The sequence below is a fragment of the Heterodontus francisci genome, chromosome 16 (assembly GCF_036365525.1).
Source record: "Heterodontus francisci isolate sHetFra1 chromosome 16, sHetFra1.hap1, whole genome shotgun sequence".
NCBI lineage: Eukaryota > Metazoa > Chordata > Chondrichthyes > Heterodontiformes > Heterodontidae > Heterodontus > Heterodontus francisci.
In genome coordinates this window covers 54,355,779-54,380,428 of record NC_090386.1, presented here as the reverse complement: position 1 = coordinate 54,380,428, position 24,650 = coordinate 54,355,779, and the positions used below count along the sequence as shown (strand labels likewise).

Sequence of the window (24,650 nt, the reverse complement as noted above, 5' to 3'; positions counted from 1 at the left end):
TATACACATACACTTTTTTTTTTAAAGTTCTGTCCACAGTAAAGCACACATGATTTCTTGACCCAAATAGTTATAATTGCATCATCTGCAAATTGTGTGAATGGTACACCACAGTCTTTAGCTGCTTTATTCAAACTATCACTAGTCTGGACACTAAAAAAAAAACATGTTGCCTTTCCACACCTTTTTTGCTAAAATGAATAACCTGAAATCTCTTCCCCATCTATGCTAAACTAACTTTGCCAATGCATCCTTAGTTGCTGTTGTGATGATAGCTAAATAAGGCTCATTTAATAAATGGGTGATACATCAAAGAGTATTGTTTACAAGAGGGAACATGAAAGGTGTATGAACTAATAGCTAGTGGCTTACTTCAGATATAGATCAATTATATCCTCTGTTTCGATGCCACCAAATTAAGCAGCTCCTTAGTAGTCTTGTGGAAAGATGGTTGGAGGTGGCAATGGGTTAAGTCACCCTGGGGGAACCATTAGAATGAGAGCAGAGAATGCAGCCATTCGGCCCTTCAAGCTTCAGCCAGCTCTTTGAAAGAACCACCCAATTACTCCCACTCCCCTGCTCTTTCCCTATAGCCCTGTATTTTGTTTTCCTTTTTAAGTACATATCCAATTCTCTTTTTGGTGCATTATTCAATGTAAGGTTACTGCAGATCATGGTAATTTTCTATGTAATACTCAGGGGCTGGTACATGTGAATCAAAAAGTCCCTTAATTCCATAAAAAAGGACAAATGTTATTAGCCAGTGAGATTTGGAAACTAGCAAGGCAGCAAGGATATTTTCTGGCATTGTTGAGACTGTAACCAATATGGTCCTGAATGGTCAATTATCCAAATAAAATCTTGCAGTAGCACCTCAATTCTTTCTCTACAGAAGACAGATGTGGGAGCGGAGGCAACAGACTTACTGAGGCATAAGTGAGACAAACATTCTGGTCACATTAAAATAAAAGCAAAATACTGCGGATGCAGTATTCCGAAGAAGGGTCACCGACCCGAAACGTTAACTCTGCTTCTCTTTCCACAGATGCTGCCAGACCTGCTGAGTGAATCCAGCATTTCTAGTTTTTGATTCTGGTCACATTGTTGTCTGATGCCAGTTTGCGCAATGAACCAATTGTCAAAGTAGGATTCTTCACAGTGCTGGAGGAGACTGCAGGTCACAGAATCCAAACACATTTATTCACATCATACAAATCAATGTGGCTTGGCCAGAGCATTCTTTTTTGCAACATTCTGCAGACAATTATTCTTAGTTCAATGCAATTCATGTGAACATTTTAAATTGTTTATTTTAAATTGTCTCAAGGAACAAATATCCTAATTTATGAATTATTTGTCATCTCCACATCAATTCATTGTGTGTTTCACTTTTTATTGAAAAAATCATCCATAAATTAAATACAAAAATGAGTAACAAATGACCAAAGGTGTAAATGATGGGACAGAAGGCTTTGAGGTGAGAACTCTAATACTTTCCGATGCTTCTCAGTGCACAGGTCTGGAACTTTGTTAATCTGTCCAGCTCTACTTGGAAACATGCAAAAACTAGACCATACAACAAAAATTGAAATAGGAACAATATTCTATAAACAATGCATGCCAACAGTTGATAAAAGGGCCTTATATTGTAAGGTTTTTTTGCACATCTGCCTGCATTAGTTTTCTGTAGAAAGTTTAATAGATTCCTTGTTTCTTGTATCTTTACCAATTTCTTTGCAGTGCAATTTGGGACATGTACAAAGGTATTGTGGGTCTTGTCACCAACATGGTAAAAGCGAACCAAATCAGAATTATCCTTCATTTCCACAATATGGAAAATATTTGATGTGAAGTGGACAAGGGATTTTACCAAGTAGATATATTGAAAAGTTAGAAGATAGAATAAAAATGTGGTTTGAATTATTTTAAATTGACACTAAAAATTAAGATTGGAAATATTAGCAAGAGGATTTTGGAATGTGTGCTGCCTTACAGCAGCTTTCCAACTGTTAAACTGTGGCATTTTTCCAAATGTTTTCTATGGTACGTTGGGACATGCATATGACAATTTTCTTCTTTATACAAATACAAGACTCAAATTGTTCAGAAATCACCAAAACATGAACATTACATATTTAAGTGCTTCATCAAAGCCATTTTGAGGAGGAACAGAAGGAAAGGGGAGGAAAAAAGGCACAAAAATATGGTTATATATTATAATCAAAACAAAATACAATTACAAGTTTATTTCTGCATTAAAGCAATATACCAGATTCAGAAATAGAAACAGAAGTTCCCATTTTAAACAACTACCATCGACAGCTGAAAATGAAACAATCAGCATTCTCTTTATTGCTATACGCTCTGACTGCATCATACTGTGTTCATGATAATATATGTAATGCTCATCAGCTTTAAATGCAAACAAGAAAAAAATACTAGATAAGGCTATCAGCCGTTCAAGGACAAATAAGTCTAGGAGAGTAAAATTCTTTGCGTTGAAAATTTTAGCAAAAAAGGGCAGAGTCCAAAATAGGAGTTCCATTTTGTGTTCACTGACCATATGGCTAAAAATAAACAGAAGAAATTTCATCCCTAGATGTCCTCTCATACCGACCGGTCATGACCTTGCAACTAAAGATGTCATGTCTATTCACTTGGGTTGTTCCTCACTGCAAACAACAAGGCTTGTGTCATGTCACTACCATTCATTGGTGGATGGGATCATAAGCTCTCTCTCTATATAGATATATATAACCCCATTTTTAAAAAAAACTCTCTCTTTCCCCCCCATCTCTTCTCCTGGCACGTATAACAATGGACCTTCAGCAGTTGTGTTAAAGCAGCATAGATAGGCGCATTCGTTTTTTAACCAAACACCTCATTCATCCTTGGAAAAGACTTTGCAGAAGCTTAGGTGTAGCTTCATACCTTACTGCTCTCTGGTGCAGTGAACTGCTACCACATCTAATACTATAAACCACATTTTAAAAAAAACAAGAGTGTTATCAATTTAAATAGACAATGGGCTTTAGCACCTAGTCAATAGATTGACATTTTACTAATGTTCACCAACATGAAAGGGGTAAAGGCAAAGGAACTCACCAATTTATTCAGACAGATAGGCTGAAATTATCAGCTAAATGCCGTAGACCAGAGGAGATAGTTGGACTGCCAGATACAGAACATTACTGCCAGATAAAGAAATACAAACTCAACAGCTTCACAAGTGCTGGATGTTGCCACAAATCCAACTTCTAGTCTACTATCTTACGAATTAATGGAAAATGCTACAGTATCATTGGCACATATTTGTTTGCTTTGAACAAAATGCTGATAATTCAAATATAACCAGTTACACGGAATAAAATCAAGCAACCAGGGTTTAACATTTTAACTAAGGCATTTGTAAAAATGTTAAATTTTCTAGGAATAATCCATGAATTTCAGCAGCACGAGAGTGTAGCAGTAAAGAGGACTAAAACAAAACACCCATTAAATCATATATACAGGAACAAATACTAACCAGATCTCCTTACATTTAAAATTAAGGGGATTATATTCAATGTGTTCTGTACCTTACATATGCAACAGTGTCAGACTTATTTTTTGATCTCAACACGTAAACCTTGTGGTTCAGTAGACTATAAATAAAAAAAATCTGGCGATTCACAGCTTATTTACAAAAACTCCATCCACGAGAAGTGCGTTAACATTTGCTAGTGAATAAAAGAAATGATAACAGTATGCTTTTCATCTAATTTCATATTTGATCACAAGGTGTTTGGTAAGGAAACTGCTCACTTAGTTCCTCTTGGCATCCTAAATATTTCAATACAATAGTTTCCAAATGGTGCTGCAGTCTTGGAATTCAGTTTGATTCATTGCTTGATGCTGTTCTTGTTTTTCCACTCATGATCAATGATGTACTATTATCCAGTTGGAAAAGTGGGAATAAGAGGTTACAATGATACAGTTCATTATACAATGAACTTCAAGCCTGATTTTATCATTTTCATCAGCACTGCTGCATAGTCATTGGTAAATGTCATGGTTGAAGAGTAAAATCAAACTGCTGGCCCATTCCTCAAGACCATGCAAAGGAACTTTTATGTTGTATCGCTGCAGATTTTTACCAGTCGGTTTTACAAGTCCATCAATTTTCTCTGAGCAAATGACCTGAACCCTCACTAAACTGTTATGCCTATTACAGCTTAATAGTCACTCACTGGAGCCAGCTCCGGTGTCAAGTTTACAGTTATGTTTTTGTACAAGGCTTCAACGGAGATATTTGGAAAATATTTCAAGTTTTGCAAGCCATCAAGCTGTTGCCTCTCTTTAGAATGTCTCAATAATGCGTATCTGCAGCAAAAAAAGAACAGCAAAATATTCAGCTTACTGATGTTTTCTATCAGTTAAATTAACTAAGGAACAATCTCATTTCACAACTGCTATTTGAATTCGCATGCAATTAATGGGCGGCACAGTGGTTAGCACCGCAGCCTCACAGCTCCAGCAACCCGGGTTCGATTCTGGGTACTGCCTGTGCGGAGTTTGCAAGTCCTCCCTGTGACCGCGTGGGTTTTTGCCGGGTGCTCCGGTTTCCTCCCACAGCCAAAGACTTGCAGGTTGATAGGTAAATTGGCCATTATAAATTGCCCCTAGTATAGGTAGGGGGTAGGGGAATTGAGGGAAGGTGGGGATGCGGTAGGAATATGGGATTAATGTAGGATTAGTATAAATGGGTGGTTGATGGTCGGCACAGACTCGGTGGGTCGAAGGGCCTGTTTCAGTGCTGTATCTCAAATAAAAAAAATAAAATAATGAAGGTTATTCAAAATAAATAGGTTCAATTTTGCAGAATTAAAAGTTAGTTAAAAATACAGTACCAATGGAGTTGGAATTATAACAGCTGGAATGCAATTGAAATCTAATTTCTAGGAAATGTTATCCTAAATATTTATTTTGCATACCATATGAGGACCAGTACAACTGTTAAACAGATCGATAGCATGTTTTGGGGAGTAGTAGTCGGGGTGGAGGGGGTGATCGGGCCGTTAAAAGGATATTAAATAAGCTGAAAATTCGAACATTTTTTTTCTGAATTCACATAGTACACCTGACAACTTTTAAAAATCAGCAGCACTTCAATCCTTTGCCATTAAATGAATGCATTTGTGACTCAAAAAACTACAATCTACTTTTGGACCATATTACTACTTACTTTTAGACCTTTGTCCTTCATTGAACAAATGAGGGGTTAGAATTGAGTCGAGACCAAAGGTTCAGTGCTATTATCAGGAGTTTTAAGTTTATATTTATAGAATTCTACCCAACATTATCTCCTACGGAAAGTTGAGTTCTTTTCAAAGGAAGCAATCTGTAGCGAGGAAAATGCTACACAATGTCAAATATTAAATGATATTCAAATAATCAATTAAGAAAACTGAGGAGTTTATTATTACATTATTGTAATTTATTTTCTTTATTTGTAGCTTAAGTGCACAATAGTGGAGTCACCAAGATATTCGATGTTGCAGTTGCCTTAATAATCAATGCACTGCTAAGGAGGAATTGGCTGGATTTCGCAATGGTAATGATAGTGAAAATGTCACTGTCGTCATCGTTACTCCACTGAAACAGATAGCAACTTTGGGAATCTTCACATTCAAAGAACAATGCAGAAATCCAGAAATTGCTGCCAGTGATTTTACGCTCCTCCAGAAGGTGCATTGCTGAGGTCCACTGCAGCCTCGGAGTGCAGTCCCTAAGCAATCAATCAATTGACTAGAACTTTAACTTGTATGCCATTAGTCTTGTTGTAAAAGCCCTTAGAAAAGTTACACCTTATTGAATGGGTTTTTAATGGTGTACGAACTTCATAATTACTGCTCAACACCCTCAATAGAACTGAAAGGCTAATTTAATATTTGTAGAATGTCAAATTTCTCCATTATGATAAATTCCACATACTTTTAAAAAAAAATTATATTGATACTTTTAGCTACTATCTAAATCCAATTATTAAGTTTGCAATCTGAAGATTTGAATTAAAAATGAAGGATCAAATACTTTAAGTTCCTGGTTTGCTGTCTGAGAATACCTGAATGTGATTCGCTGTTTACCCTGTTTGCTGACATCACTGCTGCTGCACACCTGGAAATCCCCTTGACCTGGCGCCAGATCTAAACAATCAATGGGAAAGGGGAACTCTGCAGCACAGAGATCGCTAGATCTTTGTGGGAAGCTTTCTTCAGAGTCAACAGTGAGCACCATTGCTTTACCGCTGACTGTGAAATCTAGCCCAATATCTCAAAAAAGCCAGATAATAATGTTTGGTAAATGCATAATTACTCTATGTACTGTGGTTACTTTACTCATGGGATTTAGAGTGAGTACATAAAGCACCAACAGTATGTGTTCACTGAATACTCGCTTTGAAAGACAGCTATCAGCCAGCCTATCAAGACTAAAGATAAACATTCTCCAACTTATTGAGCAATATATTGCTTGGTGACAGATTGCCTGAAGCTTTTTTTTGCCTAGGAAGACAAATTTAAGGAAGCATCTCAGCACTAGTGCTGGAATCATCCTAGAAAATCTTGATCCTTGCTGAGACAGAATTTCTTGAAGAGTTTTTCAAGCCAGCTTACCATTTGACATTATGACAATATCCTACTTGTATGTGTAGGAACATGGGGAACAAAATTCTTCCAATAATCTAACCTTTTGCATATTTCCTAGATATGCTGCTAGAAATTCCAATACCTTGTTCTACTTTTTAAAAAATCTGGCTTGTCAAAATTGATGCTAAGTAGTTATATGATAAATGTTTATTTTACTTAATTGCATAACCTTGGACAAACTATTTTAATAATGTTTTCTACTCATTTTTCAGAATCCAAACTCAACGGCGTGTTGAAGTGTAGTACTGTAAAAGTTTACTCACCTTCCCAAGAACTGCACTTCCCCTCGATGGTGATGAGGAACAGATTTGTATTTTCCTAAATCACCCTCCGGTCTTGTGACTGTAAGGCCAGCAAACTGAACCCTAAAAATAGCCAAACAGATTCCTCAACACAGGTTCTTAGTTCAATCACTATGTATAAATCACTGCGCTTGATGAGAAGTAAATCCAGAGGTTAACTTGAATATTTGAAAGCTTATTCATCGTCATAAGAGTTTTGTTGCAAAAAATTTTAAGAGCAACACATTTGCCAGTTGAATTTGACAAAATGGTCAACAAGTACAGCTCAAAAAGGTTTAGAAGGTTACTCACCTTTGGCAGTAGTGTTGTTCATTCTTCAACTTAAATTATCCTCCATACACCATCAATTTGTGTGAGAAGGGGAGGAGAAGAAAGAATAACTAGAGAAACTTGTCCTAAAAAAGGCTTTACTGACTAAGCTAGCATGATTTCCTCTTCTCAGGCCCAGACATGATATTGCCATTAATAACATATGCTATTTTTGAGTGGAGAATCTTAAAGTAACCCAAACAAACACAAGGGTGCACTAAAGAATCTACCTTCCTTTTTAAAAATGCAGAATTTGATACATAGTCATGAACAATTACTAGGTAACGATAATTTTCATCAAACCTGCCTCAAAGACGAGTGAAAATAAATGTGCATCATGGCAATAGCATCATTTAGAACCCCAAAAGCAAAGAACCAAAATTAACTATGCCGAGTTTCAAGGTAGTCTAGTAAAAAGTGCAGTAACAGCTCTGATATATTAGTATCTACACTACTCAAAAGATCAGCAATTACATTGGTGATGACAATTTGATTGATCCAGCACACTGGAATATTTGTGCCATAGTACTCCTGAAAAGCTTCAACTTCATTCTTAACAAGATATTTATCCTGACTCTTTAGTTATTCAGCACGGCATTAGCAGGATTTAGTGGCTACATAACCGATCTACTACTGTTCAGCTCTGTGAAAAATTCAAAATGTCAGGAAAGTATTTATTCTCCAAGTAGCTGTTCCTGCTTGTATGTAGGAAAATCATCTAGCCTTTGCACAGCACTACTCCACAGCAGCTTAATCAAAATCAAAACTTAAACACTGTGGGAGGCCAAACCTGCCTCTCTCCCTGGAAACTGCAGCAAAAAGCATCATATTCCCCAACTTCCAGTGAAAACCAGCTGAATTTTGTCAAGCTATCCTAATATCAAACTGTGAACGTTGGAAATCTAAATTAAAACATTCTGTAGAGAAACAGCAGGATTGTCAGCATCTGAAAAGATCTAAAGCTAATGTTCCTGGCAAAACCCGCCAGTAGAATTCAAAAACTCGAGTTTTGTGAAATGCTAGCATGCTCAGTCTTTTCAGAACTTAGTGCTTCTTTTAAAATTTCAAATTTTGAACTTTGTTTTTCTTGAACACTAAATAGCTTCAATTAATTATCAATTACTTTGCCTAAATAGAAGATGCATTAAAGTGTACAACATCATACTCTGTAGTGAAGCTATAGGATCAACTGGAGGTTTTATCTTCAGGGCGACTGTATTAAAATTAAGGCACTGGAAGGCAAGAGTGATTGAGCTGCTCCAGATACCTTACAGTAATGGGGAAAAGATTTATCATAGTTGGTTCACATTTCTGTGGCCCAGGCAAGATTTAAAACTTCAAAACCTCTTCGATACTATCAAGTTGTGAAATCACAATGTATTCGAGCCTTGACATACATCTTTCCTCGGCAAGGTTCCTGAACCTGTTGCCTTCCGGATCCATGCCCATTTCTCACAATTCCCTATTTGAATCTCTCCAATTAGGTTTCCATTCCTCCCACAACTCCAAAATTGCTCTGGCAAAACTCACAAATGACATTTCCTGCAGGTATACTGTGGCATATTATCCCTCCTTTGCCCAATGCTCTGGAATTCCCTCCCTAAAGCTTTCTGCCTCTCTCTTCTGCTTTAAGACACTCTTTAAAACCACTGCTTTGACCAAGCATTGGATCGCCTGTCCTAAGATCTCATGTGGCACAGTGCTTGATAATCACTTCTGCAAAGCACCTTGGGATGTTTTACTACAGGTGCTATATAAAGGCAAGTGGCTGCTGCTGTCCTTTCTGCAGCCTTCAGTATTGTAAATCACACCATTCTCTTCTAATGTCTCTCTTTAATTAGCTCATTCAGAAATATTCTTCTTATTTTGTTCTACTCTTAACCAACTGACTGTGGCCTGAGCACCGGCACGAATGATCTCTCTTGTAAAGCCCTGAGTCAGCCGGAAGGAGGCATACTTGGCCCCCTCCTCTTCCTCATTTGTACATATGGGGTCAATTTTGACAATATGAGTGTACTAGTGGCACTGGAGTAGTAATCCAGACGCCCAAATTACTGCCCTGGGGACAAGTTCAAATCCCACCACGGCAGCCAGTGGAATTTAAATTCAATTAATAAACTCAATTAATAAATAAAAATATCTGGAATTGAAAGCTTGTCTCAGTAATGGTGCCATGAAATAATCGATTATCGTAAAAACCCAGCTGGTTCATTCATGTCCTTTAGGGAAGGAAATCTGCCGTCCTTTCCTGGTCTGGCCTGGATCTGACTCTAGACCCACAGCAATGTGTTTGGACTTTTAACTAGCTTCTGACATGACCTAGCAAGCCACTCAGTTGTACCAAACCACTACAGTAAAGTGAAAAAGGAATAAAACAGGGCAAAGTCCTTGCCCTACCCTATTTCTAATGCTTGCAGTCCTGCAGCCACCCTTCCAAACTCTGCTCTTCTGACTCTCGCTTCTTTTGCTTCCCTGCTGCCTTCACCCCATCAGTACACAGGAGGAGGAGTAATATGGCTCTTTCAGCCTGCTCTGCCATTCAACAGGATGAATAACCTTCTGCCTCAACTCCACCTTCCCGCCCACTCCCCACATCCCCTGTTTCCCTACGAGATCCAAAATCTATCTATCCCTACGAGATCTAAAATCTATCTATCCCAGTCTTGAATATACTCAACGATGGAGCATCCACAATGCTCTGAGGGAGGGAATTCCAAAGATTCACAATCCTCAGTGAAGAAATTTCTCACCTCAGTCCTAAAATAATCTTATCTTGAGGCTGGGACCCTGTGTTCTGGACTCCCCAGCCAAGGGAAACAACCTCTCAGCGTCTACCCCGTCAAGCCCCTTCAGAATTTTGTACTTTTTCAATGAGTTCACCTTTCATTCTTTTAAACTCGAGAGTATAGGGCCAACTTACTCAGCCTCTGATAATAGGACAATCTCTCATCCCAGGAACCAATCTCGTGAACCTGTGCTGTACCACCTTCAAGGCAAGTATATCCTTCCTTAAATATGGAGATCAAAACTGCACAGAATACTCCAGATGCAGTCTCACCAAAGCCCTATACAATTGTAGCGAAACTTACTTGTCCTTGTATTCCAGACCTCTTGCAATACAGGCCAATGTGTCTTTTGTCTGCCTAATTGCTTGGAATACCTGCATGCTAACATTCTCTGTTCCTTTTGTGAGTACACCCGGGTCTCTCTGATCATCAACATTTAGATGCTTCTAGTTTCCACCCTTCTCTCACCTTTACATGGTCCATCTCCAATACTTCCCTTCCTTTCCTCGACTTCTCTGTCTCCATCTCTGGGGATAGGCTGTCTACTAATATCCATGACAAGCCCACAGACTCCCACAGCTACCTTGACTACACTTCTTCACACCCTGTCTCCTGTAAGGACTCCATTCCATTCTCCCAGTTTCTCCGTCTCCAACGCATCTGCTCTGATGATGCTATCTTCCATGACAGCACTTCTGATATGTCTTTCTTTTTCCTCAACCGAGGATTCCCCCCCACTGTGGTTGACAGGGCCCTCAACCGTGTCTGGCCCATTTCCCATGCCTCGAACTTCACCCCTTCCCCTCCCTCCCAGAACCATGACAGGGTTCCCCCCTGTTCTCACTTTCCACTCCATCAGCCTCCATATCCACAGGATCATCCTCTGCCATTTCCGCCACCTCCAGCGTGACGCCACTACCAAACACATCTTACCCTCCCTTCCCCTGTCAGCATTCTGAAGGGATCATTCCCTCCATGACACCCTGGTCCATTCCTCCATTACCCCCACCACCTCGTCCCCTTCCCATGGCACCTTCCCCTACAATCACAAGAGGTGTAATACCTGCCCATTTACCTCCTCTCTCCTCACTATCCCAGGACCCAAACACTCCTTTCAGGTGAGGCAGCGATTTACTTGTACTTCTTTCAATGTACTATACTAACGTGGTCTCCTCTACGCTGGGGAGACCAAACGCAGACTGGGTGACCGCTTTGCGGAACACCTCCGCTCAATCCGCAAGCAGGACCCCGAGCTTCCGGTTGCTTGCCATTTCAACACTCCCCCGTGCTCTCATGCTCACATCTCTGTCCTGGGATTGCTGCAGTGTTCCAGTGAACATCAACGCAAGCTTGAGGAACAGCATCTCATTTACCGATTAGGCACACTACAGCCTGCTGGACTGAACATTGAGTTCAATAATTTCAGAGCATGATGGGGGCCCCCATTTTACTTTTATTTTTAGTTATTTTTTCTTTTTCCTTTTATTATTTTTTTTTCTGTGTTCATTTTATTTTATTTCATCTTAGTTTGTTCAGTTTGCTTACTCACTGTTTATCATGTTTGTACTTGCGGCTGTTCAATTTTCAGTCCGTTAACACCCTATCTGTACTAATGCTTTGTCTTTCAACACACCATTAACATATTGTTTGCCTTTGCTCTATGACCTTCTGGTCAGCTATTCTGTGACCTTGTCCTATTTACACCTTCTCCTTTGTTATCTCTTGCCTCACCCCCGCTTTACTTGCTTATAACCTTTTACCTATCTAATATTTGCTAGTTCTGAAGGGTCACTGACCTGAAACGTTAACTCTGCTTCTCTCTCCACAGATGCTGCCAGACCTGATGAGTATATCCAGGATTTCTTGTTTTTATTTTAGAAGCTTCACGCTTTTTAAAAAATATTCTGCTTTTCTACTCTTACTACCAAAGTGAATAACCTCACACTTGCCCACATTATACTCCATCTGCCACCTTCTTGCCCACTAACTTAACCTGTCTATATTTCTTTGCAACCTCTGGATCCTCCTCACAGCTTACATCCCTACCTCGCTTTGTATCGTCAGCAAACCTGGATACATTGCACTCAGTCTGTTCGTCCAAGTCAATAATATATTTTGTAAATAGCTGAGGCCCCAACACTGATCCTGTGCACTCCACTATTTACAGCCTGTCAAGTTGACAATGTCCTGTTTGTCCCTACTTTCTGCTTCCTGTCCATTGACCAAACCTCCATGCTAATATGTAACCCCAATTCTATGAGCCCTTATCTTGCGTATTAACCTTACCAACTGCCTCTTGGAAATCCAAGTATACAACATCTACTGGCTTCCAACTTCACCTATTTTACTAGTTACATCCTTAAAAAAAATCAAATTTGACAAGCACAATTTCTCTTTCGTAAACCATACTGACTCTGTCTGATCATACTATGATTTTCTAACTGCATTTTAAGACTTCCTTAATAATAGATGCCAGCATTTTCCCAACAACTGACGTTCGGTTAATTGGCCCGTAGTCCCATTTTCTCTCTTCCTCTTCTACTGAATAGTAGAGTTACATTTGCTAACTTTCAATCTGCTGGGACCGTTCTAGAATCAAGAGAATTTCAGTAGCAGCCACCTACATCCAACTTCATGGAATCCCCTCTCTCGACTCTCCCTCTCCACCTCCTTAAAACCCACCTTGTTGACCAAGCATTTCGATCACCCTCTGAATCGCTCTGAAAAACTTCAGTTTTCCTCATGCTGTGTGAAGCACCAGGGATGCTTCTCTATGTTAAAAAGGTACTATATCAATTTAAGTCATTATTGCTGCCAATGATGCATCCCAAAACAATCTAATGGACAAAGTTTGAGAAGGTAGTGGCAGAGGCAGCAAGTTTATTATTTATTTATTTAGAGATACAGCACTGAAACAGGCCCTTCGGCCCACCGAGTCTGTGCCAACCAACAACCACCCATTTATACTAATCCTACATTAATCCCATATTCCCTACCACATCCCCACCATTCTCCTACCACCCACCTACACTAGGGGCAATTTACAATGGCCAATTTACCTATCAACCTGCAAGTCTTTGGCTGTGGGGGGAAACCGGAGCACCCGGCAAAAACCCACGCAGTCACAGGGAGAACTTGCAAACTCCGCACAGGCAGTACCCAGAACTGAACCCGGGTCGCTGGAGCTGTGAGGCTGCGGTGCTAACCACTGTGCCACCCTGGTTGTAGCTGGTTGCTGAATTGCGGCCTAAAGTATCCTTCTTAAAAATATATCAGACTTTATTCATACACATGAAAATTTGCATTAATTTAGGCAAACACCCAAAAAAAAGGCTAGGGCCAGGAGTTCCTAACAATTCAGCAAGGACAGCTTTCCCTTTTGTGACCTTTGCCTGCATATACATGTGGAAGATAGAGTAAACTTCCAGTATATCAGGAGTGTGTTTAGCTAAGATGTGTAAGTTTCTTGTGAAAAGTTTCATTGTACAGTTTTTTTATTTTCATCTACCACATTTAGAAAGCTACCAATGTCACAATTATAGTACCTCAATATCTGTACATTGTAGTAACAGACATCAATGATAATGGAAATCCAGCATATGTGCAAACAATTAAACTTTTTACTGTAGAGCCATGGAATCATTTACGGCACAGAAGGTGGCCATTTCGCCATCGGGTCCATGCCAGCGCACTCTGCAGAGCAATCCAGTCAGCCCCACTCCCCCACTCGATCGCCATAGCCCTGCAAATTTATTTCCTCCGCGTGCCCATCCAATCTCCTTTTGAAATCATTGGTTGTCTCCGCTTCCACCACCCTTGTGGACAATGAGTTCCAGGTCATTACCACTCGCTGCATCAAAAAGTTCTTCCTCACATTCACCTGCATCTCTTGCCCAAAGTCTTAAATCTGTCCCAGTCCTTGGACCATCAGTTAATGGTGCCTTGCACACCTTATCTAAGCCTGTCATTATTATAGACACCTCTATCAAGTCTCCCCTAAATCTCCTTTGCTCCAGGGAGAACAACCCCAGCTTTTCCTATCTAATCTTGTAACTAAAATCCCCCATCCCAGGAACCATTCTGCTAAGTCTGCTCTGCACCATCTCAAGGACCCTTACATCCTTCCTAAAGTGTGATCAGAACTGGATGCAAAACTCTAATTGCGGCCTAACCAGAGATTGATAAAGGTTCAGCATAACTTCCCTGCTTTTGTATTCTATGCCTTTATTTATGAAGCTCAAGATCCCAAATGCCTTGTTAATCACTCTCTCAATACGCCCTGCCAAAGATCGATGCACATACACATACAGGTCCCTCTGTTCTTGCACGCTGTTTAGAACTGCGCCATTAAGTCTATATTGCCTCACTCTATCCCTTCTGCCAAAATACATCACCTCACAATTTTCTATTAAATTCCATCTGCCACTTGTCTGCCCATTCTGCTAGCCCATCTATATCCTATTGCAGGCGGTTCGTGTCCTCCTCACTGTTTGCCACTCCTCCAAACTTGGTATCATCGGCAAACTTTCAAATTCTACTGTATTCCAAGATCCAAGTCATTTATATATTGCGCAAATAAAAAAGTGGTCCTAGCACTGACCCTTGGGAACACCACTATTTAACATCCTCCAGTCTGAAAAACAATCATTTACCATGACATGCTGTTTTCTGTCCTTGAGCCAAATTTTTATCCAGTTGGACACTGACCATCCTATTCCATGAGCCTCAATTTTGTTCAAGTACCACATATAAGGCTGGTTATCAAATGCTTCCTTAAAATTTATATATAGATAACATCCACCACATACCCTTCATCAACCTTGTCTGTTACTTCATCAAAAACTTCAATCAGATTAGTCAAGTGTGATCTGCCTTTTACAAATCTGTGCTGGCTCTCCTTAATTAACTCAAACCTCTCCAAGTGCCTGTTGATTTTTTCCCCTGATTATTTCGAAAACCTTACCCACCACTGATGTTAAACTAACTGGTCTGCAGTTGCTAGGACTGTCCTTACACCCTTTCTTTAAGAAGGGGGTCACATTTGCCACTCTCCAAGCCTCTGGCACCTCCCCATATCTAGGGAAGATTATGACAAGCCCTTCCACCATCTTCACCCCAATTTCCTTTAGCAACCTGGGATGCAAGCCATCTGGACCAGGTGACTTTATCTACCCTATGCATAGCCAGCTTTTCCAGTACCTCCTCACTCAATTTTTACCCTATCCATTGCCTCTACTGTCTCTGCTTCTACTGATAGTTTGACAGATTTCTCTTCCTCAGTAAACACCGATATAAAGTACTCATTAAGTATTCTAGCCTTGCCCTGTGCCTCCAAGCATATATTACCCTCTTAGTCCCCAATTGGCCCAACTCCACCTCTCACTGCTCACTTTTACACGCCAGAAGATTTTTGGGTTCCCTTTTATGTTGACTACCATTCTATTCTTATATTCTCTCTTTGCCAGTCTTATTTTCTTCTTCACTTGCCGTCTCAACTTATTGTATTTGACCTGGTTCTAACGTCAAGAATGCATCGAATATGCATCCCGCACCCTCTTTTTTTTGTTTCATCATAATTTCCATCTCCCTCGTCATCCAAGAAGCTCTTTTTTTTTTTTAAATATAAAGTTTCCCTACCTTCCACCCAAGTTGGAATGTACCTAGCCTGTACCTGAAGCATCCTTTCCTTAAAGATAACCCATTGTTCGATTACAGATTTTCCTGTCAGTCTTTGGTTCCATTTTATTCTGGCTAGATCCCTTCTCATCACATTGAAATTATCCCTCTTCCAATCTAGCCCTTCTACCTTATACCGTTCCTTGCTTTTCTGCATTATGAGTCTAAACCTTATATGATGATCATTCTAACCAAAGTGCTCCCCGGCAGACACTTGGTCCACTTGCCCTCGTTTTGCAGCACCAGATCCAGCAATGCCTCCTTTCCAGTTGGGCTGAGAACATACTGATCAAGGAAGTTCTCCTTTCCCTTTACTCTAAAATTATCCCACTCGATATTTGGGTGATTAAAGTCCCCCAAATATCACCACTCTATAGTTTTTGCATATCCCTGTGATTTCCCTGCAGATTTGCTCCTCTATCTCTCCCTCTCACTATTTGGAGGCCTATAGAATACCCTTAGTAGTGCGATCATACCCTTTTTGCTTCTCAACTCTAACCAAATGGATTCTGTCTTTGCGCCCTTAAGGACATCTCTTTCCAACACTACAATGTCTTCCCTAATCTATACTGCCACCCCACCTCCGTTTCTTCCTTCTCTATCTTTTCTGAACACTTTATATGCTTGTATATTAAGTGCCCAGTTCTCACCATTTTAAAGCCATTTTTCCGTTATTACCACTACATCATATTCCCACACTGCTATTTTTGCTTGCTCACCAACCTTATTCACTTTGTGCATTTACATACATGCATTGTAATCCTGTCTTTGCATTCCTTGTAGCGCTCCTCAGTCTGCTCCTTTCTAATATGGAACTACTTCCTTCTCTACTACTGTCCAACACTCTTGCATTATGCACCTTATTCCTCTTTTCTACTTCTACATGCTGGTGCACGTGTCCCTACCAATTTAATTTAAATCCTCCCTAACCACACGAGTGAACCTCCCCTTCAATCAAGATTATCGGCCTGAAAATTCCTAGGTCTGGATGAATGCTTCAAGGTGCAAGTGGTGGCGTGGGGGCGGCGGTGGGTGGAGTGGACAGGGGGGCAGAGCTTGGATTAGGATTTAGTGCACAGTGCTGGATTTGTCTTTGTTATGCTGAGATTTTCTGACAGAAATAGGGCAGATACTTTGTGCATCTGCTACACTCACCATGCTAATGCCAGAAGAGGTGGTGAACTCAGGATGAGACGGCCATCATTTAACTTCAGCAGTATGCTCTCATCAACCTCCCACCACGCATCCCCCACCACCCTCCCACCACCAAATGCAAAGTATGCCCCCACTGTGCAGGCATATTTGCATTGCCAGGCTCTCTTCCTGACGGAAGTAGGATCCACATTGCCAGTTCCTTAATATGAATGACTGCCATTAGGAAAAGCCGCTACTTCAAAATCAACACTTATTTCACCTTGTTTGCATTACTTTTGGGCAGAATAGTTCACTGGCTGCCCCCAGGCCTCCCATGAAAGAAGGTGCCGCATGGAAATTCTTTGTCTGCTGTGGGACAGACAGCCCGGATACAGCATAAACACCATTCTTCTTTTTCAAATGATCCTGTCCCCAAGAATTTAAGGCAGTCAATCCCAGGGCAGACTGCCTGTTAGAAACCCTACCCCCACCATACTTCCAGCAGCAGTGCAGCCCACCAGGATTTTCAGGCCCAATATATTTAACAAAAGTTGAGCATTTATAGTATTACTGTCCACTTATACTAACAGATAATTGCACTTCAAAGATACTTCATTGGTGGTGATGCATTTTGCGATGTCTTAAGGAGGTCCTTTCTTTCTTACAGCAGGAAACTAAATTGAGCAAGATTACTTTAAACATGTATTCATTTGACTGCGTGCAGCAGTTTTTAACCAGAGGTTCTTTGTATGGATTGAATTAGTGACACATGAATGAATTTAGATATAACTAATTAATGTATCAAACTTAACCAACCTGTTCCAGAGATCATCATCTTCACCTCCCCAGCCCCAAAATGCATTTGGGAATCCATTGATTTTCCTAAACTGTTCCACCGTTAATCCACTCACTCCACCAAAAAATTCATCGTAAGGAAGCCTGTAGAAAAAAGTCAGAACTATAATAACCAATTAAAAATTACTTTTAAATATTTTTCTATTTCCTTGGGTGGCTGGGGTGGAAAAGAAGATAGAGGGGACTGTATAGTTGCCACAATGCATCAAGGAAAAGGATGGCAGAACAAGTGTTTATGCTCTACATGGTGAGTGCTAATTAAGGGGTTGGTGGGTTAGGGTCAGGGTCCTAACGTGTTGGGAGCAATTAACAAGAGTCATTACAAACTGTTTATGGCCTTCTGAGTGATTTCATACAGAAACATAAAAAAGGAAATCTGAACAAGTCACTTGCTTACAGATCTTTGAGAATGCTGCAGCACATAAAACTTCAAAGAGGAGGGAGAAGTAAAAAGAATGGAAATAATGTAAACTTCACTCAAATATAGTTTTGCTGGAATGTGATACAGTTTTAAAAGAGACACAACACTGCCCTTAATGACATTTTTGTCCAACAGTCATATTTCTAATTATGATTAACCGATCACCGCAGATAAACAACAGGACGTACAAGTACATGTATTTATCTAACTTGGCTGCAAAGTGCCTTGGCATCTGCCCACAACCATAGTAATTGCGATCATTTTCAGGGATGTGATCAATATCATGAAAGATTACGCAATCCCAGTCCATGTCTTTCAAAGCCTCCATAAATCCAACGTTGAAGAGCATTGCACGGTTAAATGGATGGAACCCAGCCTGATGAAAAAGAGTAAACAACTAACTACACTGATCACAAACTTATTTATTTATTTTTAAGTAGCCAAGGGGAAAAGGATTCTTCTGTGTTACATGCAATGGAATTGCAACTGGCTTATAAAAGGTGTTTATAATTACACTGCATATAAAGCATAAAGAAAATCGCAACTATACAGCACATATTCTACACACCTAATCTCAAAATTATGGACACATCTCACCATTAGACTAAAAGCTTAATCTACATGCTGCATTAAAAAACAGATAATCAGATAGAAAAAAAGTTACTGAAGTCATAGTAAATTTCAATCAACCCTCTATAAATAACATGCAGTTATTTGACAATGTTTACCAATAAGCAAAAGTACAATTCACATTGTAATTGATGGCAAAAAGTGGGGAAAAAATGCAAATAATACAGAAAGGCACAATCATGATGCACAGAAAGTGAACCAATAAACAAGGTACGTTCTCTTTTTAAGCTATATTTTACCCATAGCAAGTTTAGAGAACAAAGTATAGTAATTATAATAAAAGCAAAATACTGCGGATGCTGGAAATCTGAAACAAAAACAAGAAATGCTGGATTCACTCAGCAGGTCTGGCAGCATCTGTGGAAAGAGAAGCAGAGTTAACGTTTCGGGTCAGTGACCCTTCTTCGGAACCGGTTCCGAAGAAGGGTCACTGACCCGAAACGTTAACTCTGCTTCTCTTTCCACAGATGCTGCCAGACCTGCTGAGTGAATCCAGCATTTCTTGTTTTTGTTATAGTAATTATAAGGCAGCTTTTAAAATAATTTTGTCTGCTAAGTAAACAGTTTAGATTAGCTATATTTCTTTTTCCATTACTGAATTTGAAATGGTTATACAAATTTAAGTTTTCTACATGCAATATCTTTTACTGTTCTTCAGGATGATTGCTTGCAAGGTACACCAGTCCTTCTGCGCATGTGCACCCCGACAAGAGAGCGTGCAGACTGTTTTGGGACTTTGCATGCACCTAGGCTCTGGACAGCCAACTGGAGAGGAAGCTGGAAGTGGGGCCTGCTGAAGCACATTTCCTTGCCGAGCCTGCAGCTGCTTGCTGCCTGCCACCTGCCCAGGTGGGTGCATGCACAGGGTGGGGGGGGGGGGGGGGGGGGGGGGGTGCGGTGCAGTGGACCACCAAGTGGTTGGAGCATAGAAAGCACCCCTCACAGCAAAAACACTTACATGCATGTGAACCAGGAGCAAGAGGAGGCCATTCGACCCCTCGAGCCTGCTCCGCCATTCTACAAGATCATGGATAATCTGCTTGGGATCTCAACTCCACTTTCCTGCCTAACCAACGCCACCCCCCCCCCCCCTCCACCCACCCTCCCTCCCTCCCTCCCCCCACCGCAATACCCTTTGACTCCCTTTTTTGTCAAGAATCTGTCTACCTCTGCCTTAAAAATATTCAATGACCCTATCTCTACCACTCTCCGGGGAAGAGTTCCACAGACTCACAACCCTCAGGAAAAAAAACTCTCTTTATCTCTGTCTTCAAATGGGAGGCCCCATTTTAAAAAAAACTGTGCCCCTTGTTTTAGTCTCTCCCACGAAAAGAAACATCCTTTCAACATCCACCCTGTCAAATCCCCTCAGAATCTTATGTTTCAAGATGATCACCTTTCATCCTTCTAAACTCCTTCCCTTCCGTGTAGACATGCTGGTGTTTGCACAGGGCACTCAACTTGAAGCCCTTGCCATAAGCCGGGAAGCGGAAGGAAGTGCTGCACGCCTGTGTGGACGCACTGGTTGTCACTCGGGCGGGTGAGGGAAAGCCTTGCTGAATCAGAAGAACTGCTCACTGCTGTGGTTGCACTTGTGCTGCACAGATTGCTGTGAATGTTTCTGCCTTAAAATTGACCTTCACCTGAACTTAAAAAGAATCATTTCCAAAAGGGAAAACAAAACCTCTAAGAAAGTAACTAACCAACTAATGACAAAGCCTTGTATTTTACCAGCCAAGGAGAACTATATCTACAACTGCAGAACACTAGATAATAGAGGATCTTCAACAAGCTAACTGCAGATGCACTTTATGCCTATCAACATTTTCAGATGATTTGCATGTTCCTCAGCCATCCTGTACAATCACAGCTGTACTCTGAACTGTAGCCTAATTATCTGAATGACTGGATCAAATTATAGATTGCTAAGACCTTCAATGACTGTACAGCAGATAGGATCAAATGACACATTCCAGACAAACTGTTGTGTGTCTTGTCCTCCAAAAGGGATCAGATCAGAAATCTGGCCCAACCCACTTATGTTGCAAATGGACACAGTCTTAAACTTACAGAGCCAGCCACAGGCTGTGTGTCAGTTAGTTACGAATCTGTCTTCTTTATTTTTCACATTAAAATGGCCAGTTACTTGGGACTTTTCCAGTTCAGTTTTTAATTATGTTGTGCTACTCCTCTTTGTAGCATTCCTGCACCAAAAGTTACAGGAGAGCAATTCTTTCTGTTGTAAGAATCTCGACAGAGGATATTTACATGAGAGCTATCCATTTGATCTCATTCCCAATACACTTTTGCACTATTTCAAATCTTAGCATAATTCATAACTTTTAAGAAAAGTGAACAGTCAGCACTGGTCCTCATTTATTGTTTTAACTACCCATTTAAAAAAAAATCCTAACCTCCTCATTCTTTTGTGATGATCCTAATTTTTTGTTCGCCGATTACTAACTTACCAGCTAGTGGAAATAGTATTCCCAATAAAGGCCTTACACGTCTATCATAGGCGCCTTGCTTCTAATGAAAAAAATAGTCCTAGCTTCTCTAATTGCACTGTGTAGCAGCAGCACCTTCCAAATCCGCAACTTCTACCAACTAGAAGGACAAGGGCAGCAAATGCATGGGAACACCACCACATGCAAGTTTCCCTCCAAGTCACACACCATCCTGACTTGGAACTATATCGCCGTTCCTTCACTGTCGCTGGGTCAAAATCCTGGAACTCCCTTCCTGTCAGCACTGTGGGTATACCTACCCCACATGGACTCCAGCGGTTCAAGAAGGCATCTCACCACCACCTTCAAGGGCAATTAGGGATGGGCAATAAATGCTAGCCTAGCCAGGGACGTCCACATCCCATGAATGAATAAAAAAGTAGTAAAGCCTCTCATCCCTCTACAACGATAGTGAAACTCTTCTGAAGCTTCTCATGGCCTTGACGTCTTTTCAAAAGTAAAGGTAACAAAATTGAACATAGTATTCTAACTGCATCCAAATATATTTACACTGGTTAACATTACTCAGATTTTGTACTCTTTGACACGATTTATAGAACCTAGAATCCAAAACATAGCTTTAGTCCTTAGTTGTCAACATTTTCTTGGAATCTGATGTTTCTCTGCTCCTTTAAATGTTTTACCAGGGCATTTCTTCTGCCCAAAATAGGTCACCTCTCATTTTTCTGCATTAAAGCTCATCTGACACCTACCTGCCCAATTTTTTAATCTGTCACTCACAGTCCTGTTCAGTTAACTACATGTGCTATTTTTGTATCGTTTTCAAATTTTGATATTGTGCCACCGTACCAAAGTCCAGATCATTCACATATTATGAGCAATGATAACAGCCATAAGTTATCTCTTTACTAATTCTATCCTTTATGCTCCAGTTTTAGAAAGTTTGCATTTGTGGGATGCAAACTTCAAGCTGGCAGTGTCACTAACCTGGAAACAGCCTTAACTTTTCTATTAAAAAAATGGGAAGAGAGTTAGAAAATAAGCTTATATTTTTCTTATGAACTTGGTATAGTAGCAAAATATAGCTGGAAAAAGACAGTATACAGGAGGTTAGCAGCTCTCACAATTGTCTTGTTAAGCTGAACAAGTTTTTACAGAGCCAAGAATATTTGGGACATTTGCAGAAGCTATACTCAAAGAAAATGGGCGGCACAGACTCGGTGGGCCGAAGGGCCTGTTTCAGTGCTGTATCTCTAAATAAAAAAATAAAAATTTCAAAATTATGTGATGGTATCTTGCTGTCTAATAGATACAGTTCAGTGTTCAGTTAAGTAACTGTAAATAAAATAATTTAATTTTCTTCACTTTTGATCATTAGTGAGCCTCAAAAGTGAGAGCCAGTGGGCTATTCGACAAAACAGACATCACAGTGGAGACAGATTCTGTCTTCACTTGACATTCACACATGATCAACCTTTAAATAAATTTCAAATGGTATGTTGACTGTATATTTAGTGGTCAGCTGTGATGGCAGTGATAAGTGGTGGAATTAGTTACAGCCTAACCTGATGTGTCAGTGGGGGAGGACTTTGGGACCAGTGACCATAACTCTATACGCTTCAAGATAGTTATGGAAAAGGAAAGGACTGGTCCTCCAGTTGAAGTCCTAAATTGGGGGAAGGCTAATTTCAATGGCATCAGACAGGAACTCTCAAAAGTTGAATGGGAGAGGCTGTTTACAAGTAAAGGGACGTCTGGCAAGTGGGAGGCTTTTAAAAGTGAGATAGGAAGAGTTCAGGGCCGGCATGTTCCTGTTAGATGGAAGGGCAAGGCTGGCAAGTTTAGGGAACCTTGGTTAACGAGGGATATTGAGGGTCTGGTCAGGACAAAAAAGGAGGCATATATCAGGTGTACCAGCTGGGATCAAGCGAGTCCCTCGACGTGTATAGGGGATGTAGGAGTACACTTAAGGAGGAAATTAGGAAGGCGAAAAAGGGGCCATGAGATTTCTCTGGCAGATAATATAAAGGAAAATCCTAAAAGATTCTATAAGTATATTAAGAGTAAAAGGGTAGCTAGGGAGAGAGTAGGTCCCCTTAAGGATCAGTGTGGCAATCTATGTGTGCAGCCACGGGAAATGGGCGAGGCCTTAAATGAATATTTCTCATCAGTATTTACCGTGGAGAAAGTCATGGAAGCTAGTGAGTTCAAGGGAGAGAACAGCGATATCCTGGAGCTTATCAACATTACAAAGGAGGTGGTGTCGGAGGTTTTGAAGCGCATTAAGGTGGATAAATCCCCAAGGCCTGGCCAGGTGTATCCTAGGATGCTATGGGAAGCTAGGGAGGAGATTGCTGGGGCCCAGGCAGAGATTTTTGTATCGTCGTTAGCCACGGGTGAGGTACCAGAAGACTGGAGGATAGCTAACGTTGTGCCTTTATTTAAGAAGGGCAGCAGGGATAAGCTAGGGAACTACAGGCTGGTGAGCCTTACATCAGAAATAAGAAAGTTATTGGAAGGGATTCTGAGAGACAGGATTTATATGCATTTGGAAAGGCATGGTCTGATTAGGGATAGTCAGCATGGCTTTGTGCGTGGGAAATCATGTCTCACGAATCTGATTGAGTTTTTCGAGGAGGTAACCAAGAGGATTGAGGAGGGCAGGGCGATGGACGTTATCTACATGGACTTTCGCAAGGCCTTTGACAAGATCCCGCATGGTAGGCTGGTCCAGAAGGTTCGAACACATGGGATCCAGGGTGAGCTAGCAAATTGGATACAAAATTAGCTTGGCGATGAGAGGCAGAGGGTGATAGTGGAGGGTTGTTTTTCAGATTGGAGGCCGATGACCAGTGGTGTGCCGCAGGGATTGGTGCTGGGCCCTCTGTTGTTTGTCATATATATTAATGACTTGGATGTGAATGTAAGGGGCATGATTAGTAAGTTTGCAGATGACACCAAAATTGGTGGTATAGTGGACAGTGAAGAAGGTTGTCTAAGGCTACAACAGGATATAGATCAACTGGGAAAGTGGGCAAGGGATCAGCAAGTGGAATTTAACACAGACAAGTGCGAAGTGATGCATTTTGGGAAGTTAAACCAGGGCAGGACATATACGGTGAATGGCAGGGCCCTGGGAGTGTTGTTGAGCAGAGAAACCATGGGGTGCAAGTACATAGTTCCCCGAAAGTGGCAACACAGGGGGGTGAAGGCGGCATATGGCATGCTTGCCTTCATCGGCCGAGGCATTGAGTACAAGAGTTGGGACATCATGTTACAGTTGTACGTAACGTTGGTTAGGCCGCATTTGGAGTACTGTGTGCAGTTCTGGTCCCGCACTACAGAAAAGATGTGATTAAGTTAGAGAGGGTGCAGAAAAGATT

At 40.8% G+C, this 24,650-nt stretch overlaps 1 protein-coding gene across 4 annotated transcripts in view; it reads right to left on the bottom strand.

Annotated features, from left to right (window-relative positions):
- Positions 1-1,376: 1,376 nt before the first annotated feature.
- LOC137378109 (beta-1,4-galactosyltransferase 5-like) overlaps positions 1,377-24,650 on the bottom strand; it is a 103,394-nt gene continuing 80,120 nt past the window's right edge. For all 4 annotated transcript variants that reach the window (XM_068048207.1, XM_068048205.1, XM_068048208.1 and 1 more), the window contains 4 exons: positions 18,358-18,545; positions 17,710-17,832; positions 6,950-7,051; positions 1,377-4,362 (listed from right to left, as the gene is read on the bottom strand). In XM_068048207.1, the coding sequence (XP_067904308.1) occupies positions 4,215-4,362; positions 6,950-7,051; positions 17,710-17,832; positions 18,358-18,545 (561 nt within the window). In that variant the 3' untranslated portion in view covers positions 1,377-4,214. The remainder of the gene's footprint in view (positions 4,363-6,949; positions 7,052-17,709; positions 17,833-18,357; positions 18,546-24,650) is intronic.